This window comes from Perna viridis, chromosome 8 (genome assembly GCF_037379345.1).
Source record: "Perna viridis isolate PV_CMFRI_1.1 ecotype Kerala chromosome 8, ASM3737934v1, whole genome shotgun sequence".
NCBI classification, from domain to species: domain Eukaryota; kingdom Metazoa; phylum Mollusca; class Bivalvia; order Mytilida; family Mytilidae; genus Perna; species Perna viridis.
The window spans coordinates 17,042,768-17,063,544 of NC_142452.1; the positions used below are offsets into that span (position 1 = coordinate 17,042,768).

The following is a 20,777-nucleotide window of genomic DNA, read 5'->3' on the forward strand; positions in this document are numbered from 1 at the left end:
TTTTGTTAACTGTCTCAGGAAATGGTAGACATTTTACATGTTATAATGGACTGTAATTCTGTGCTTGTCGGTTTTTTTTTTTCATTTTACGTTACGTTATATGACACCAACTAGTTCCCAAGTTGAACAAATAGAACTGATAAAATATGTTTGTTTACTGAGAATCGAAATTGGTTAACAAATTATTTAGCCAATTAGTTCTAAATCCATATATGTATCCATGTATAAATCATACGGTAATGTATATTTGGGTTACTTAAATCTTATTGTGAACACTACTACTAAACCAAAAGTCAGATTTGACTATTAAGTAACTGCTTAAGGTTCCAGTACAAACATGTATCAGTTTTATTCTGAATACTTGTTACTTTGTATTAAGTGGCAATAATAATTCAGCTTATCAAAAAGATAAATCAAGGTATCGAATACTCGAAAATCAAAAGAATATATTCCAAAGATAAAGACTAGAGAGGAAAAACTGACACACACAACAAAGAACACGAAATAACCAAAATAATACGTACAAAGAAACGAAAGTAAATGAGAACCCGGACTTTACTAAAAGCTGGGAGCATGGACCAGGTGTAACGTTAGGGTGAACGTGCTCTGCTGTTCAAGAAAAGCCTACCGAGTTGTTAATAAAATGTCGCGTCCGGTGTAGACAAAAGAAGAAAGGAAAACTATGACACGGTGACAAAAATATAATTTTGCAATTACAAAACAGCTGTAAAACGACCATGAAATGCGTGGGCACCAATATCAATTACCATTACTCGGTTACATCATTCGTTTGAGGAAAAATTACTCTTTATAAAATAATATCTAAAGAATACAAAGAGATACAATGGTACTGCGAACAAACACTTTTTTTTAACATTTATGTCTATATCTGTTTGATTTTGAATAACAGTGAATATTTGCGTCAAAGAAGTAGGAATTGTATTTGTATTTGATGGCTCATCTACTTTGCCAGGATGGTGCAGTCAAGTCTGATTTTAGAAATAGATTTATCATTATCGAAACTTGTTTTCAATTTTCAGTATTGTCTTACTTTTTTTTTACAAAATATGCGTTACAGTATTCAGTATATGACCAAATATTTTCACGGTCTTTTTGTGATGGCCTTCTTTCAACCAAAGCCGAAAAATAAGATTTTTTTTAAATCAACATCCAATCGGATTTGGATTTTTTGTTTGTTTTATTTTGTTTGTCTAAGATGTTTTTCGTTCAGGATTTAACATATTCACTGTCATTTTTGATTTTATGTAGGGTTATATAACTGTTTCGATTTTTCGTTATGATCTATGGTGCTAACTGTAACTCAAAGCTTTTGTTATGACTAAAATGACAAAATGTAACAGTGTTGTTGTTTCACAATTAAAACACAGTAACAAGATCAATATAATACATATTCAATCCGTCAATTGAAGGTATGCAACATCTGCTTCTAAGCTGTAAAAAGGTCAAACTAAGAAAAATTTCCCCATAATGCATAGTTTTCCCATGAGTCATTGGTCGTCAGCTTGCGATGTAATTGTAGAAGAAGCTATTGAATCGAAATATAAACGACAATTAGACTTGTTAAAATTGATATGTTTTATCATTTTGTATTGAACTTATTTATTATGTAAGAACCAGAGAACAAACAGTCCTTACAAAAGATCTTGAAAAAGATACAAAAGTTTACTTGGTTCCTCTTTTGAACAAGTTATTAAAACAGTGTGACTTTATCGAAACACTGTCAATCAAATACAGGAACAGTCAGATGATGGTCAGCGTCACTAATGTCGTGCAACTGATTGGCTAACACTGTGTTCGAAAGATTTTTAGGGATTTTAGTGGTTTGTATCCACAGAGATAGTCAAAATAATCTGCCAGAAGCAACGATGTCCTACCTCTATAATGCACGAAATTAAGGGTGTAACGGATACATTTAAAGTGTTATCTTTTTTTTAAACTTTACTGTTATAGTGTTAGTTAACAAGAATTGATGGTTAGAGATTAATAACATAACAAATGCAGTTTATCTTCATGAAGTCTGAGTCCTTATATCAAAGAATACTATCAAATATAAATTTATTTCTTATTCAAACTATGATTCTCTCTCTCTCTCTGTCTCTCTCTCTCTCTAAAAATGACGTAAGAAATTAAAAGAACCAAAAGAAACAGTAAAGCAAGTAAAGCAAACAAAACAAAGGAGAGAGTACTAGTCATTATCTGCAAATAAAATAGCAAACACAAACCAAAACTAGAGGCTCTAGAGATCCTGAATCGCTCACCTGGTCAAAAATAGCCTTTATAGCTTTCTAAAGCTGGACTCTTAACCTTACCGTACTATTGTCACAAGAATCATTTAATCAATACATAGCGTCTTAGTTATTCACCCGGTTTTCATATTATAAAATAAATCTCTGATTGTCATCTTTTTTCTTCAAGGGCAATAACTCCAACATTGAGCAACAGATCTTTATGACAATTTCAGCACAGGTCGGTCTCACCATGATGATCAATTTTCCCCTTAGAAAATTAGGCTAAACCCTTTGGTTTTCAAGTTATATAAACAAGCCGTCAATTTTTATTATGGTGGCCATGTTTTCGACAGATGAAAAAATGTTAAGAATATCCTAACAAACATTCATGCAGTGTTTGATTACAGTCCATCCTATAAGTTGTCTAAGTGGAGATTTTTTTTAAAAATCCATTTCAGGACCCATAACTCATTCATCTGTCAATGGCTCTTTCTGAAAATTTCGGCATTCATGTACATGTAGGTAATCCCATCATGCTGAACAATTTAAATCGCCGCCAGATTTAGCTAAACCCAACTGCTAGCTTTTGAGTTATTTGCATATATTCTTCAATTTAACCCCTATGGTCTATTTTTAGAAACAGTGTCCATGTTTTTCACTAGAACAAAAGTCTACACGCACAAATTGCTAAACATATTCTACATAACATTCATGCAAAATTTTGTATCAATCCATCCAGTAGTTTCAAAGGAAAAGATTTTCAAAGTTGTAAATGAAAAAAATCGGGGGGAATCCATTTCAGGACCCATAACTCATTCATTCGTCAATGGATCTTTCTGAAAATTTCAGCATAAGTCCATTCTATCATGCTGATCAAATTTTAACCCAACTGTTTTTGAGTTATTTGCATAATTCTACAATTTAACCCCTATGATCTATTTTTAGTAATAGCCGCCATGTTTTTGCCAGATAAAAAATCACCACACACAGATTATTAAACATGTTCTACATAACATTCATGCAAAGTTTTGTTTCAATCTATTCAATAGTTTTAGAGGAGAAGATTTTCAAAGTTGGAAATGTAAAATTCGGGAAAAATCCATTTCAGGAGCCATAACTCATTCCTTCGTCAACGGATCTTTCTGAAAATATCGGCATAGCTTCATCCCATCATGCTAAACCATTTTCCTCCAACCAGATTTTAGCTAAACCCAACTGTTTCTGAGTTATTTGCATAATTCTACAATTTGACCCTTATGGTCTATTTTTAGTAACGACCGCCGTGTGTTTTGCCAGCTCGAAAATCCCCAAGCACGGATTGTTAAAAATACCCTAAGAAACATTCATGCAAAGTTTGGTTACAATATATAGAGTAGTTTAAGAGGAGAAGATGTTTGAAAAAGTTAACGGACGACGACGACGGACGACAGACACATAGTGATGGCAATAGCTCACATGGCCTTTCGGTCAGGTGAGCTAAAAAACTTATTTATTCAATTTGACTTTAACCTTATACCGTGACTTCGACCAAAGTTCTAGGGAGACTAAAACTTGTCACCTCCTTTTAATATTTAATACCAATCTGAAACAATATTTTGTACAACAATGAGGCGAAAATGACCAAATCTGAGTACATTGTATGAAACAAATAAAATCATTGACTTACTTTATATTTGATTCTGTCTTCCATTTTCTGCATTTCCCTCTCCATTTCATCTTCAAGTGCGCGTAAGTGTTGGTCATGTTGTATTTTCTCTCTAAAAATATACATGTATACAAACTCAATTCAGAACAAATGAGAGTCGAATCAACCATCTCAGGAGTCTTGACCATCTCACAAAGATTACTTAGAATCTCCAATGCGTGGTGTTCGAAACGCACAACTTAGCAAACAAATGTCTCCGGTTGATTGGCGTCTCCTTTTGAGAGTGGTTAGAATACAATAAAGAGTTGAAGTCTCTAATGACCTAATTTTAAAAAAAAAGCTTCACATCTTACTGTTTAAAGTGGAATACTTAAAACCGAATCTATTTAAAATATTTGACAATTCTATCATTATATAAACGTTACAGTTCGAAATCAGGAAAATGAAGGTTAATTATAACATTGAAAGCAAGATCAGAAAAGAGAGAACGAAGCAAGTATGTTAAAAAGGGAAAAGCTTTGGCAAATAGCAACAACAGATCTGTGAGATTTGTAAAGTTAACTTAAACCTAGCAGTTCCACTCATAAAGAACACAAAGCGGTTCCACAAAGTATCCTTACTTGTTAATACAAAATACTTACTTTTTGAACGTTTTCTCCAGTCTCTGATTTTCCATTTGGTATGTCCGTACATCTTTGATGACTCCGAGTATGATAGATTCAAAATGCTGTAAGAGTTCTGGATTTTCTGAGGCATGAAGTTGCTGATATAAGTCGCACACTTGTTCCTGGCTGTAAGAAAAAGAGATGAAAATAGATATAGATACATACTAATTTCGACTAAAAGGGCAATTGGTTTTGTGAAATTCACTGGAATGTTTTACATAAAGAGATCCCGGTTTATGTTAAATACGTCAAATTACCACTAGGGGTTGACTTTAATTTTACCAGTTATATTTACCAGTTTTTTTCTATGACAAAATGTTTGGATTGACTTAGAAAAGTGCAATACCCTGACAACATGGTCAATGTTCAAAGAAGTAATGAAATACAAAACCTATGTCAGTATTAATTCTTGGTTATTAATATCCGATACATATAAATTCTTCATAATGAAGAAAACCGTTTTAATTAAGTAAGTGTAACAGAGCTTACATAAATATGTATACTCAAATAGATAGATTCAAACAATAGCAGATTCAGCGGAAGTATTGCATTGTAACTGATGAGGTTGACACAAGTGTATATATATATTAGCGAGGATGTAGGAAATAAGTCTTGTACAACATACAGAAAATATCCAGGTTCAGAACGAGTACAACAAATTATTCAATAATTCAAATCCAACTAAATTGTGGGGATTGCTCAAACCCAAGAACAACTGCAAGAAGTGAAAAAAAAATAATAAATTGTCTTGTCTTCTGATCTGTTCTTTCTGTAAATATCAGACAAAAAGTACCAGTTGATGAACGAACAATAAAAAGTTAAATAATAAATCGTCTTAGAATAAACAACAAGACAGAAAAAAGATGAAGAGTCATAGATATTAATGATTTGAAAAGATTTAGGTCATTCGGATGTGTCTGATTATGACGAGTTGTCCAGATGTTGCTATCCAAAAGGTGTCTTAATGGCTGTTTGTTTCCTTTGTTTTCTAATTGTTTCATCATAGTCTAATAAGATCTTTCTACGAAATAATGTATCAGACATTTCTGTTAAGAATAATAGTATTAAGATCTGTATCCGTTCGATTTTCCGTTTCTGAATTATGGAACTTTAACACTCGAAAAGGGGTGTTTTCTACATGCCGCATCCCATCTCAAAAGCGCCATTTCAAAAATTACCCAGGATTTTACCCAGGCGATTCTGATGATAGTCTCAAGGTTTGTATACATTAAATGGGGTAATCTGCAACAAACCTATCTACATAGTTTCAAACCTTATACAGCTGTTTCAGAATGGTTCGAAAGCCTGTTTACTCTTTGGTGAAAGATGCGATGTTTGTTTCCGAGTTGTTGACCTTTAACTCTTTCTAAAAGGGGATGGCACATGTCATATCATTTCTTATCTTTTTAAGAATTTATTCAAATTACACGGAGTTGTTGGTTATGATGATCTCAAGGTCTGTATACTTTTTGATGAAACTCTACTTTTTTTCACTAGTTTTGGCAGTTGTGACGCTTCAGTATCCTTTGCTGATATTTTCTTCTACATGGAAACAGGCGTATTATGCGCTTTTGGTGCAGATGTTTATTTATCTTACCGTAATTTCAAATTACATAAATAGACGTGAAATTAAGAGTAGCCAAAGTCAACAAGAAAGAAACAATAAACACTTCAGAAAAACCACATAAAAACACTCAGAAAACTTAAAGAAAATGAGCAGTTGACTCCATTAGGAAACTTAATGAGGACTTACTTTCGCTCCGATAAAACATCTAGATCCGTTTTTATTTTCTCGTTCGAATTAAGCGACGGTAATCTTGTTACCGGTTCACGACGTTTTCTTCTCGGACTAGGCGAGGGTGTGCACAAATCCCTCTTTGTAATAACTCCATCGTTATCGCTATCAACAGCGTCAAATATAGTATTGTACTCTTCTGCAGAGAGGTTTAGACGGTCGGCAACGTGGCGAAGGGAGTCTTTCGTAAACGATTCATCCTCGCCAAAATCAGAGTATACTGTTTCCCGCACATTTGCGCTCATGTTGCTCCATTGGCGGCAAATGTCTTTTTACAACCAACAAAACGACGTCTTTTGCTTAGTTAACATTCTTGTCCATCAAGACGAATGTTATTTCGTCTTTTCAGAGAACTGTCTAGTCGTAATTTTGATCTTTTAGAAACTCTTCCTCTCTGATCTAACCGTCGATTCAGAATCGTGTGGTGTCCTTATTAGTATTTGACGTTCGATACTTTAGCAAATCTAAAATCCAAACTCGTTTTACGCTTTTCCAATATGCCCATTGTCTATAAATTTAAAGTCTTTAGCCGGAATACACACTTTTCACATCAATGTATGTTTAAAATATTCTTATGTCACTATTTTTGTCACAAATACATTGTCCAATTTTACGGTCTGTTTAAAATCATTTAAGATATTAAAACAGTAAATATTTAAAGATGAATAATATTGGTTATCCTGCTCAGGACACAATATTAAACAGTAACTCTTTTGTCCATACGCTTGAAATTTAATTCATTTGATATTCCTTTGAAGACACAAACCACAAAATCATCTTAGTCCTCACACCTGTCCAAAGATAGATATTTGCATATCTTATTACTTTAACAAGTACATGTAGTAAGATAAACATACATGTACAAGATTTTCGAAGGCAAAGTTTGTTGTGGGCGTTAGAGTTTATTTTTGCCTTCTTCTCAAATTTCGTCCCATTTACACAAATACCTACTGTCCTACCGTAAATTCAAAATATTTTGACTGTCACGACATCCGTTACAAATAGTTCAAATTTACCTTGTAAAACTCGTTTTCTAAGATATTGATGCTACTTAATTCTGTATTATTTTTAAATTAGTTCATTTTATTATCTTTAAATTAGTTCATTTTGACATAAAATTATGCGTGCCAACAGCTCCCGATGGTGCAAAAAGAAAACTTGGCCTTTAAAGGCAATCATTTTACATTGTTCAAATAAACTGCTACTTCGAAATTTCACAAGTTTGCCTCTTGATTGAAAACAATTAATGCTTTGGTTACTACATTACCATCAGAGGCAATATAAGATTTTTTTAAATCCTCTGTAAACATGTGATAATGCTGCGGATCTATCTTGTAAAACATGTATAATTAGTAAAACAGAAAAGTTGAGAGAAATGACCTCCACAAACAATACGTTGTATACTGTTGACCTGCCAACTACATGTAGTCTGTCAACTAAAGATTTCCAATTTGAACATGGAAAACCTGTATGAAAAACTCATAACCTCTGCAAACACATAAAAAATTGACCTGAGTTTGACCATAATTGACATCGAAGACAATACTTTTGTGACAATTATGATTCAAATAAGACAAGTTAATACAGCTTTGATAATTTGTTACAGCAAGTATTTGTAAATGTGTGTGGTATTTGGTACCAAAGTCCATTTTACTCAAAACATATTTTGACTGTATATTTGTACTGATAGTATTTATATTTATGAAAAAGGTAACGTGACCGGTGAGGTTCACTTTTATGAGTCTAATCAGAAGTCATTATCTCGTCACGATCACTGAAACTTTACTTCTGCGGGAAATATAACAAATATTAAGTTAAAAGGACATTCACTAATCATTCTAGTGATATGATATGTGTACGTAAGTTCGTTTATTTAATTTCTTATTGTACAGAAAGGGACAGAAATTCAATAATGATATATTTTTTGAATATAAAGGATATTTGTAAATCCATTTGGTATTAAGGATTCAATTGATAGAGCAAAGGATAATTTACCTTTCCGTTCTCAGTGCACAAATGTCTGCTGACGTAAGTATGTACGCTGAACGGATATCAGGAATTATTTATGTACACTACGAATAATAAGCAATAAAAGGAACAAGTGCCAGTGCATCATCATTTAATTCATTATACGCTAGATTTGACAGATACAAACGAAACAGTCTTAAACATTTTACAGAAAGAACTGTAAAAAGCAACAAAAAATAAATAAATAAATAAATAAATAAATAAATAAATAATAATAATAATAATAATAATTATTATAATAATAATAATAATAATAATAATAAATCATAGAGACGGGGTCTGTGTGTCTTTAACTGAGGTGGATACTGCACTGGCTTACAGTCCTGGACTGGAAAGCTACGTAATTTCGGTTGTTCATGACCTCTGCTTGCATTATCATTACTTGATGGCACTGCACATGTACATGTATGTAATCTGTGGCATATTCTACGTGACCTCTTAAATAATTGTTGGTTGGTACAACTTTGATGAGATGTGCAATCTATGGCATATCATGTGGCATACTTTGACGCTAGAGAAAGGTTAGTTTTGTCCTTTTTTTAATTCATTTAATTCTCGAACAAAGCCATAGAAGATTCATTCAAACATCTTGAATTAAATCAAAGGTTACTCTATTTAAAGACCTTCCTAATTGTGTGGTTCATTCATTCGTCATTCATACAAATGCCGGACAGAAATGTGTCGGTTCTGATAGGAAAAGGCGAATCAGTGAGAAACACTAACATACATATACAAATTAGGGTTAAAGGTTTTTTAGAAAAGACTGTTGCCATTCACAAAACAACTGTATTTTTCCATTTAATTTATATATGATTTAGCCACCTACACAATATCATATAAATATAGAAATTTTCTTTTTAATCGGTGTATTTCTACACTGAAGGTATTCTTGCAACAGGTGGACACAGGTTCTACTGCTATAGATTCAATTACAATGAGTAATGTTGTGCACAGTAGCTGTAAAATTGTATTTAAAGAAACATTGAGTCGAGTTACAGCAGCCTCTTGACACTAATCCATATTAAAACGATAAAAAGGTCAACTCGACTTGTACCTAGAAATCCTCTCTATCACTCGTTCCCTAGTTTGTACTATTTAGCAAAAAAAAACGATTTAGGAGAGGAGTAATATTCAGAAGTCTTGATGTTTTTCTGATCTTTAGGTATTTTAATCACTCGTTTATTTATTAAAATCATAGCATTTAACGCCTTTTGGTGGATAAACGTGTTTTGAGAAAGAAATTAATATGCTTGGACATTCTATTTGTCACATGACCCCGCACAAATGAACATAAGTAGGCATTGTTTCCCAATTTAATTAATTTTACTCTGTTTCTGTATGCCCATTGGCTGATTGGTGTTGTGATATTCATAGATACATTTGGTATAGGCTAGACTTGTTATTCGATGTTTAGAGAAAAGTCAATATATGGGTATATTGAAAATGCTTAATAAAAATAATTTTCACGAAGGAACTATCGACATTTACTAAGTAACAGGGCTTTAAAGTTCACTTTTCATGCAATAGGACCTTTATTTCTGTATGCCCATTGGCTGATTGGTATTGTGATATCCATAGATACATTTGATTGAGGCTAGACTTGTTATCTGATGTTTAGAGAAAATTTGACTTAGTCACACTCCTATATCGTATATTGAAATGACCTTGCTAAAAATAATTTTCACGAGGGAATAATCGACATATACTAAGTAACAGGGCTTTAAAGTTCACTTTTCATGCAATAGGACTTTTACATTACTATTGTCTGAAACGGAAATAAACACTTACAAATGTACCGACTAAGCGTATTCATCAAAACTAATTAACAACAATAATTCTTTTAATATGCACGAGTCGAATCATTCATTACAACGAGTTTCAATATGATCGAAGTACCTGGAAAGTAAATTCTAAATTAAATGAGATGAAGGATGTTGCTTCGTGGCGAAATAAGATAATTAGTAATAACCTAATATATTGCAATATTGGATAGAGAACATAGTGAATGGCCAGCTAACACATTATTGTGCTGATATTAGTTTATTCGTGACTGGAATGTAATTTAACGATTGAAACGAGCCAAAAATACATTACTTCTGTTTCTAATTTGTAGGAGTGAATTATTTTACTAAACACTCAATGTCGAACTGGGCTTACTTGAATCTGAATACGTCCTGAAAGTAATTTAGTTGATCATACTTTACGATGTGTAGGAACTTTAATGATTTTATATTCGTGGTCAACCGGTAATAAGGCAACAGATAACTGCAGTATACTGAGAAAAAGCTTACATTAATAAGCAAAACCCGTTAACCAACTGAATGTATCACCGAACTCACCAAGACAGTGCTTTCAGACCTTCGTCTAAAGATCCTACAAAATCATCCAATGCATCAAGGTCCGGAATATCGTCTTGTGAAGTTTTGCTCGAATGACGTCGCCTTTTCACATTTTTATACACATCTTTAAATCCAATTTTAAATTCGTCATGACTTATTCTGCCATCGCCATCTTTATCAAGTTCCTGGAATATTTCTCTGAGTTCATCCTGTGGTAGATCGCCACAAATTTGGGCCAGTTCGCATTCATCGATAAAGCCCGAGCCATCGAGATCTATAAGGCTAAAGAGTTGTTCTGCTTGATCGTTGTATGCATCTTCGTACATGGTTTTCTCTATTTGTTCGTTCGACCGTGTGTATCCTTCAATATTCACGAGTTTGTCATAATTACCACATTTCCTGAAAATATATCATAGTAAGACAGTATTAGATTTAGCATGGGTTCTGTGCGACGCACATTTGGTTCGACCTTGGTCTGATTCATATTTCATGATAATTTGTCATTGCTAATTAAAAACGGTTAATATCTTAAATCTGATGGGAAAATGTGTATTTTCGAGGTGTACCAAGGATTTATGGTTCTAACTTTTGAAACTTTGAAACTTTTTATTTCACTGAAGGCCTCACATGAAGCATAATAGTACAATTAATTTAACAAACAATAATAATGCATGACCTAACATACATACACATGAAGTAGTTGTATGCAGATGGACGAGCAATATATATAATATATCATTTAAATACATTATAATTTTGCAAAATTTCGCCAACCCGACAAGTGTATATTTATTGTGACTATTCATTAAATCTGACAAACTTACAGTATTTCTGTTATTATAGATGTGAACAAGTATAAATTTGTGACTTTCTTGACTAAAAAAGTTACAGTTAAAAATATAATGGAACTCATCACCCAGTTCTTGTTTAGTACACAGATCACAAATTCTTTCAGCTCTATTGATACTGAAAAATCTACCAGCCTCAATAGGCAATTTATGACTACTACTTCTGAACTTAATAAGATTATACATCAAATCTGACGGTATCACAGTAAGAAATTTTCACAACAAAAATCAGATTTATAAATTCTATAGTTTATACATTTAGGCGACTCAAATGTTTGTGATTTTCTATCATCAACAAATTTGTCATGAAGAAATTATTTTACATTTTTAGACAGATTGACATTTCTCAATACAGATTGATCATACCAGTAATAATCATAATTACATTCATTTAAAATGTTTCGAACATTACAAAACAATGCCTATTACACTTATTATTTCCCTTTAATTAAATATGTAATGTGCATTGCATTCAACAGAATATATGTCATTATGATTCGGGTGTTATTTTAAATTGAATGCGAATCATTGAGTTGACAAACATTAGTTCAACTTCAATTTGAAATCATTTTATAAACACAAAAGCTGTGTATATTTCTTTATTCCGTGTGAGTAAAATCATGAAAAATAACAACTCGAACTGTATTCAAATTTGCTTGAAAACAAATTAAAAAAAACATGTAACAGATAAAAGCAATTACGAAGAAAGGTAAAATTTAGCAATCTGTATAGGCCTTTCCAAAATTAAGAGGACGGAAAAATTATGGAATAGTCTCTTTAATATTTAATGATTTATTATACCGTAAAACAACCAATTATCATAAAAGTGGAAGTATGTACAGATTGTATAACGAACTATCCTTGCTAGCAAACGATTTATATGTGCAAAAAACAAAATACAATCTTACCTCCCATGATAATAACCTCAATAGCCTCAAGTTTTTCCAATGTTTTTGTTCCTTATTATACAGTTAAAAATAGAGTACATTTTTTTCTTTTATTGGATTATCTTGTAAATTCTTATAAAAACATCAAATGCGGGACAGCTAAGCTCCCAGCATGTATATATTTGTGGTAGAAGGTCGTAAGATAATTATTAACAAAGGGATCAAGAAGTAAGACAAATTAGTAAATGGCATTAACGAACCCATGTTGATTTGCTCTGCATTCCTCTAGGATTACCAAAAACAAAAACAAAACAAAAACAAAACCCTAAACAAAATCTGACAAAGATACTTTGTTCATACATAAGAGATTAACTATAAGTGTTTAATTCTTTATTTTATCTGACCTATATAAGGTGTTGTATTCTGTAATTGTCGCCACAAAGCTCTACCAGACTGTGTATGTTAGAGAGATATGCGGAGATAAAAAATCAATAAAAATGGAAATAAATTATGGTTATTTTGAAGATATAGGGTAAACGAAACATAATCTAAATGAAACTACTTATCTCTGTGTCTTGTAATTTCGTCAATGCTACATTTGACCTTTTAAAGATTCTTAAATTTAAGTTGGGAATTCTTCAAATCGAAATTTCATATTTCCCCTTTAAATGGGCATTCACAGACATTTTGTTTTTGTTTCTTTTTACTTGTTTTGTTTTATTTCTCATTTTGTTTTACTTCAACCACAGGCGCTTGCTTCCACTATCAAATGTACAGCCTTGCTAGTATATAAACGAAAGAAGTGATCCAAGATTTGGTGGTGCCTCGCTTCAACTCATTTTTTTGACAAATACAATCGAATATATATAACTATTTACTGCTCATCAATCACTTGACAAATGATAAATCTAATGAATAAACACAAGTATCGCCATAAAATACTTCTAATCAAATCAATACAAGGACTTGTACATTAAAACTCCATATTCCTATAATGTGAAACTACTGCGACATTCGACATCGCTAGACAACCTGGTTTGACTCTAGAAAGCGCGGGAAAATTTGTGTCAAACAACACGATAACTATATTCACCCTTTGCGTGTTTATACTAGTCCAAGTTCATATTTGACAGTGAGAGCAAGCCCCCGTGAAAGCATACATAGTATATTGATACTTACGTCATGAATTGAATTTTTTTTTAAGCTACCTGCTAGATTATTCAAGCATTTCAATTCAAACTGACCGGAAGAACAAATTCGAGAAACGGTTGTGAATAGATCTTGAAATGATAGTATAGAGACTGAAGTCAGAGTGGTTAAAGGCCCTGAGGTCTTTAATAATTTTGAAACGAATGAAAGTTTTAAGTAGGTCAATGAGTGCCAAGGCTACATCAGTTTTCAAAGAGCCCAATGTAGCAAAAACATGACAAATATGTTGTCGTACCAGCAGACAGAGCCCAAACAACATCCTTTTTGTCTGCAAAACGTTTTTCATCAAATGTTTATTATCAGAGGTAGACGAAAAAAACATAATAGCTGTGATAAGACTTATACTGCTACCACACTCTCCAAAGAAGAGATTGTGGAAAACCGTAAATCTGTGCTATCCTCATTTGGTCTCTCTACCAAGGACGATGTTCGTGATTTACCGTCTATGTACTGGATTCCTTAACTCCACAAGAATCCATACAAACAACGTTTCATAGCTGGATCTGCAAAATGTACCACCAAACCTCTTTCAAAACTTTTAACTTCTATACTCAAAACTGTCAAAGAGTGTCTGCAGTCCTGCGACAACACTTTTTACTCCCGTAGTGGTATTCATTCAATGTGGATCCTGAAAAAGTCGCAAGATCTTTTGGAGACAATCAGTTCAAGACTATTATCTGAATACATGTATAATAGCATTAAAACCTATGATTTTTCAACACTGTATACTTCTATTCCCCATACTCAGTTAAAATTATACAAATATATAGTTCTTGGTAGAGATTCCTCATACTTTGTAAAAAATAATTCCAAATCATCTTCCAAAGATACAGAGGAAGATGTTTACAAAATGCTGGAATTTTAATCGACAACATATTTGTCCAGTGTGGTGGACGTGTTTTTCAACAAACGGTCGGCATTCCAATGCTCTTTTACTTGCTGACATATTCCTTCACTCTTATGAGGCTGACTTTATAGCTGATCTGATCCGAAAAAAGGATATCGTTTAGCTATATCCTTTATTCTCAGTTTCCGCTATTTAGATGACGTATTATCTTTAAACAATCCTAATTTCGAGGATTTGATACATCACATCTACCCAAAGAACTTGAGATAAAGGATACTACAGACATTGTGAAGTCAGCCTCATATCTTGACCTACACTTAGAAATCGATGATAAAGGAAAACTATTGACAAAATTTTACGACAACCTGATGACTTCATTCAGAATTGTCAACTTCCCTTTCATCCGTGGCAACATCCCTTCAGCACCTGCGTATGGACTGTTCACATCACAACTCATAGGTTATGCCCGAGCTTGCCGAATCTACGCAGACTTTTTGTATCCCGCTAGAACTCTAACAAATAGGCTTCTGGAACAGGGTTATGCTGCTACAAGATTGAAGTCATCACTACAGAAGTTTTATGGTCGTCATCATGAACTCGTGGATCGTTATGGTGTATGCATCTGCACCATGAAAACTTTCCTCGTTTGTCTAACCCGGACTTGACTTTTTATGAGCAACTCGGCGGGAGTTTCTAGAAAAGCAGAGGACACTTACCTTACCGGTGCACCTAGTCCATGCTCCCAGTTTTTAGTGGAGTCGAGTTGTTCATTTGCTTTTGTTACTTTGTATGTATGATTTTAGTTACTTTATGTTCTTTGTTGTGTATGCCTGCTTCCCATGTCTGGTATTTGTTCCTAGATTACATTCTTTTGATTACCGCTATAACCTTGGTTCCCTTGATTACTCTTTAATTACATTTTCTGTTTAATTTCAATAATAAGATAAAGATCTTGATATATATATGCATCTTATTCAGAATCTAAGCCAATTCAGGGTTCACAATTCAGCTACAAGCCCGTAGGTAGTCAGATTAACTAATACAGGACGAGAGATGACTAAGTTCGAAAGTATTCATTGATCTGACTCTCAAGGAGAAGGGCACGCCGTCTGGAACTTGTGAACAATAATCATATTACGTAAATCGATGCATCAATGATAAATTTTCATTCATTAAGTACAGAGGATGGATTTGTAAGTGTAGTCATTGATTTAAAAAATTAACACAATGCCAGATTACATCGTCCATTGATATTAAAACAAAGTTGTCTTGGAACACACTTCAAATTACTAAAAATAACTATTGTTGAATACCAATAAACACGCAAATTAAAAAAAAAACATCAAGATGGCTCATAAAAACTCATAAAGTGATCATTCAAAAAATGAATTATGAAGCGCAGCAAACCAAACGGAGCAACTGATTCAACAAAGAAAACAATAATATAATCAGTTCTGCTAATTTACTCCTTCATGGCAAACCTTGTTTAAAGGGAATGTGCCAACACACACTTACTCCTTCATGGCAAACCTTGTTTAAAGGGAATGTTCTAACACACACTTACTCCTTCATGGCAAATCTTGTTTAAAGGGAATGTGCCAACACACACTTACTCCTTCATGGCAAACCTTGTTTAAAGGGAATGTGCCAACACACACTTACTCCTTCATGGCAAATCTTGTTTAAAGGGAATGTGCCAACACACACTTACTCCTTCATGTAATCAAGTAATAAATGTCTTAATAAACATGTTACTGCACTTTACGAAAATATTCTGAAATAGCTCAAGGTGTTTATTAGTTTTACTGGTGAAAATCGTTTTTGAAATAAAAAAAAACGGACTTACCTCTATTCAATCCTTAATTAAAGGGACATAGTCACTGAAGCAACTCTTGTCGTTTTACCTTGATGGGAAAGCCAAGATTCTAGCGGAAATCAAAAGAATGTAATACAGGGACAAAGACCAGACATGGAAAACAGATACACACAACAAAGAAAATAAAATAATACGTACAAAGCAACAAAAGTGAATGAGCAACTCGGGCCCCACCAAAAAAAAAAAAAAAAACAACTGGGAGCGTGGACCAGGTGCGCCGTAGGGAAAGCGTCCTCTGCTTTTCTAGAAACAGGAATAATGAATAAGTGAACAATATTCACCTTTAAATGGTAAAAAGGAACTACATTTTAACTAGAAACACTTGCCGAACTGCTAAAAAAACTCATAAAAAGTCAAGTCGGAGTAGACGAAAGAGGAAAGGAAAACTAGGATACGTCGAAGAAATCGGTTCTCGTGGTGCAGATGGATACACCATAACGATACACGAGTTCATGACGACGACAATGAAACTTCTGTAGTGATGACTTCAATCTTGTATCAATATAACCCTGTTCCAGAAGCCTATTTGTAAGAAATCTATCACAGTACAAAAAGTCTGCGCAGTTACGGTAAGCTCTGGCATAACGTATGAGTTGTGATATGAAAACTCCATATGCAGGCGCTGAAGGGATGTTGCTACATATGAAAGGAGAGTTGACAATACGGTATGAAAAGTCATTGTGTTTATTGTATAGTTTAGTCAATAGTTTTCCTTTACATGTACCATCAATCTCTAAGCGTAGGTCAAGATATGATGCTGACTCCACAGTGTCTGTAGTATCCTTTATCTAAAATTCTTTGGGGTAGACGCAATGTATAAAATTATCGTTTTCCTTTACTTTAGGTTAAGATATGAGACTGACTTCGCAGTGTATGTAGTATCCTTTATCTCAAATTCTTTTGGGAAAAACATTGTTGATTGTCAGTATAAAAAAAAACTAAAACATGAAAGTCCAACACTCAGATTAAAAACTTCTTGAACCTATTCTAAAATAATTTTGTGAGTTATACGAAGGGCCAAGTGATGAAACATTACTCAAACAAAAGTTAAGAAGAATTAAGTTGATTTTTCTTTCTAATCTGTGTTTCACTAATATGTTAGAATGATACTGATCTAATAATGATACGAGTATTCCTTGTATATCTGGTGATCAGATACATGTAAAAGATTCTGATATTTTAACAATTGCATTGAAGTAACTTTTGAAGAAAACTATCTATACTACAAATTGACCGAACTTCACTAAATGGGTAAATAAATATTCAGAAGAGGCCACGTTTTACCACCAAGGAAATATCTTCCACCCTTTCAAGCCAATTGATAATTTCAGTGATGGTATCGGTTTTTAGAAAAAAAAAAAAAAAAAAAAAAACAGCCGCGACAAAATTCTATCGATACTCATGGACTTAAAAAATCCTTATATAATCAAGTTCATTAAGGTCAAAACATTGTCGAAATTCGCATCAACACGGAATGGAAGTGTACAAGACCGTTATGATTATGAAAAGGCTCAGAGTGAGTTGCGTTGCAAGACAAGAAAGTAATTGTTAACTTGTTATTCAAATGTTTTAATGGCCTTGCGTATCTGTATAATAAACCATCTTACATTTTGTGCTAGTCACACGACTACAGACACGAGCAGGGAGGTCTGTAGACGTACATATAAGGAGAAAATACATTTCCTTATTGAGTGGACGTTCCAATAGATCAATGTTAAGATATGAATGTTTAATAGGGCTCTAAACACTAAAATACGTGCACCATCTTGCAATAAATGTCCTCATTCTTCCAAGTGAATACACATTTAAGTTTGTCACAATAATAATAACGTGAAGTTGCCATTATCATAATAGAATTACGTATGGCTAGCATTGACGCAAAATTAAATTCAAAAGCGAATAATTACAGGGATCTACTGTACATTATACAGCTTGCAATGTTTCTATTTATTTTAAGCTTAATCGATATGTTGAATATTCAACTCCAACTTAAGATTCATAAACTGGCATCAATCCAGCATGCACTACTGTGATCTACCGACTCCAAATTTTGTTTGGTGCTCTCAGTATTAAAGGGAACTACTAATCCCGAGACTATTTAGTCCTTATATCAATACTGGCGAGGTCATGTATTCTGATGTATTTTATACCCGGTCCTTTTAAATTTAATAATTTCGAGGCACGAACGGACGTTTTGGAGCATTGAAAGAACATTTGAGCGTAAAAATGTGAACATTTGGAACCTGTAATACTTTTTTTTCTATAGCCCGATTACCGACACATGTGTTGTCCCTAGTTCTCCAAGGTACGTCGGGGTAGAGTAGGATTTTTACTTTCATTCATATTAATTATGCATTGTAATGGTCTTGTTCATGGCCATGTTGGGGATATAATATTTGTAACGGTAGCTTAAAACTCTACTTTCTTACCAGTTACCGATTGAAAATCAATTAAATGGGTCAATGACTATGTTTTATACGCAGTGCTTTTTGTAAACTCTGTAAAGGGAAAGAGTAAAGCAAGACCTGTATATTACATTTTATTTTGATTAGTTTTATCTATTGTAAACAAATACACTTTCTACTTTTCGACTTGTAACAGGTTGAAGTCGTTTTATGAGTAATACTCCTGTTCTATAGGTAACTGATTGCTTTTATCCTCTTCTCCTTAATGCAAATAAACATACAACAAAAACAGCATGGTGATAACCGTTTCAGATTCGAGAAATACAATTGAATACAAGTGCATGTAGATATTTATTTTGGAATATCCAATGCCAGTTTCTCATCAGGTGATCGGAATATGTAGGTAAAAGTTCATAGTCATTTTAAAATAAAAGCATTTCAGTATGGAAACTTCTAGCAAACCTATGCCCTTCAATGTACCTGCAGCAATCGAATGACTCACCATGCAATAGTGTTGACACAAAATTACACTATTTTACTCTTTATAAATTTCTTTAAAAAGAAGTTAAATTTAGTATGTGTTTTTACTTTGAAGTATATCTTTCATGCATACGATAATTAAATAGGGAAAACTAAATACAGTTCTATATGAGGTCGTCTGAAGCAGAAAAATACCCATGCAAAATGATATAAGAATGTTGGCTACCAAAACCAAGACTAATTGAATGACACCTCCACCAAATAAGGGACAAATTTATTCAACTTACTATAACTCAAAACTTTCTTGAAGATGTTTACTAACAAAACAATTTAGATATGAGATAATCCGTAATTCGTCCACGTAGAATTAAATGCCTTTTCACCTGATCAGCTGAATATTATCTGCTGCTTGTACGATCAATACAGCAGTCATGTGACCCAACTAGAAGGCGACATATGGCAAAATTTTGAGTGACGTATTCAAAATACTTTTGTGTGACGTAGAATGGACGACAACATTGCAAATCGAGCATAAAAAGTTCATATTTCGATAGACCTAGATCTTTGTCTTATTTGTTTTGACATAACATGCTTTGGTGGAGATTTTTAACGTAAACAAGATCAGAATGCATATTAACGTGTACGTGGGAAAGTACAGCTGACATTTTAATCAAATTTTAAGTTTCAAGAGCATTGCACCATTTTACAGTAAGCATCTTTTTTCAGTAAAGGGCAAGTACCATAATTTGACACTCTTTTTTGTGGAGTGTGATATACGGAGTGAAATGTACGCTAGGCTTTTTCTCTCTAACACGCAAGGCCAATGAATTAACCCAAAGGTGTTGCTGTTGCCTGAATTAGAATTGCTTACATAAACTTAAATCAACACAAACAACCATGTTAAACTAATGGAGCGCATGATTGGGTTAAAATAAACAAGGAAAAAGGTCAATTTAATATCAGATACAATAGACCCACGCTAGCTGTAAAAAAAAACAGGGGCTAAATATAAATATGTAGTCAGATTTCTTAAAAAGATTAAGAATGAAATTTAATTTAAGAAAGCAGAGGAGAAATAGAAACCCCGTGGCAGCGGTCATCTTGTATTTATCTAGTTTGATTTAATCAAAAACGATGTTTTACTGATGCTATCTTTACATGTCATAAGAAACTAGAAAATGCAAAAAAAAAAAAAAAAAAAAAAATACGCACTTACTGGGAATTTCGATAGAGCATAAATACAAGCTTGCTTTGAATTTACCTATAGCATGCATCGGACCAATAACCAAGCCAAAACGGAAAAGCTTACGATGTTTTGTAAACTATAGCAGTTTCAAAATTTTTAAGTAATACTAAATATGTGCAGTATGTCTTTTTCACAAATTCCCCACCATATCATGAATGGGGAAAGGATTGCCCGCGAGTTGGTCAGGTGTTTCATGAGCCCAACAAAAAATGTGCAGGAGATCAGGAAGCCAAGTTCAGTCCCGTAGGTCGTTAAGTG

General features: G+C 33.3%; 1 protein-coding gene across 7 annotated transcripts in view; it reads right to left on the bottom strand.

The window, feature by feature from the left end:
* Positions 1-20,777, bottom strand: part of LOC148609560 (ras and EF-hand domain-containing protein-like) — a 32,583-nt gene that overhangs the window by 11,455 nt on the left and 351 nt on the right. For 4 of the 7 annotated variants that reach the window (XM_088596455.1, XM_088596453.1, XM_088596452.1 and 1 more), the window contains exons 1-4: positions 19,561-19,712; positions 10,722-11,120; positions 4,536-4,685; positions 3,916-4,006 (exon numbers count right to left, since the gene is read on the bottom strand). In XM_088596455.1, coding sequence (XP_088452581.1) covers positions 3,916-4,006; positions 4,536-4,685; positions 10,722-11,047 — 567 coding nt within the window. In that variant the 5' untranslated portion in view covers positions 11,048-11,120; positions 19,561-19,712. Of the gene's footprint in view, positions 1-3,915; positions 4,007-4,535; positions 4,686-6,312; positions 7,315-10,721; positions 11,121-19,560; positions 19,713-20,777 lie in introns of those variants that run through there. The other 3 variants (XM_088596451.1, XM_088596454.1, XM_088596456.1) reach the window with 3 other exon arrangements.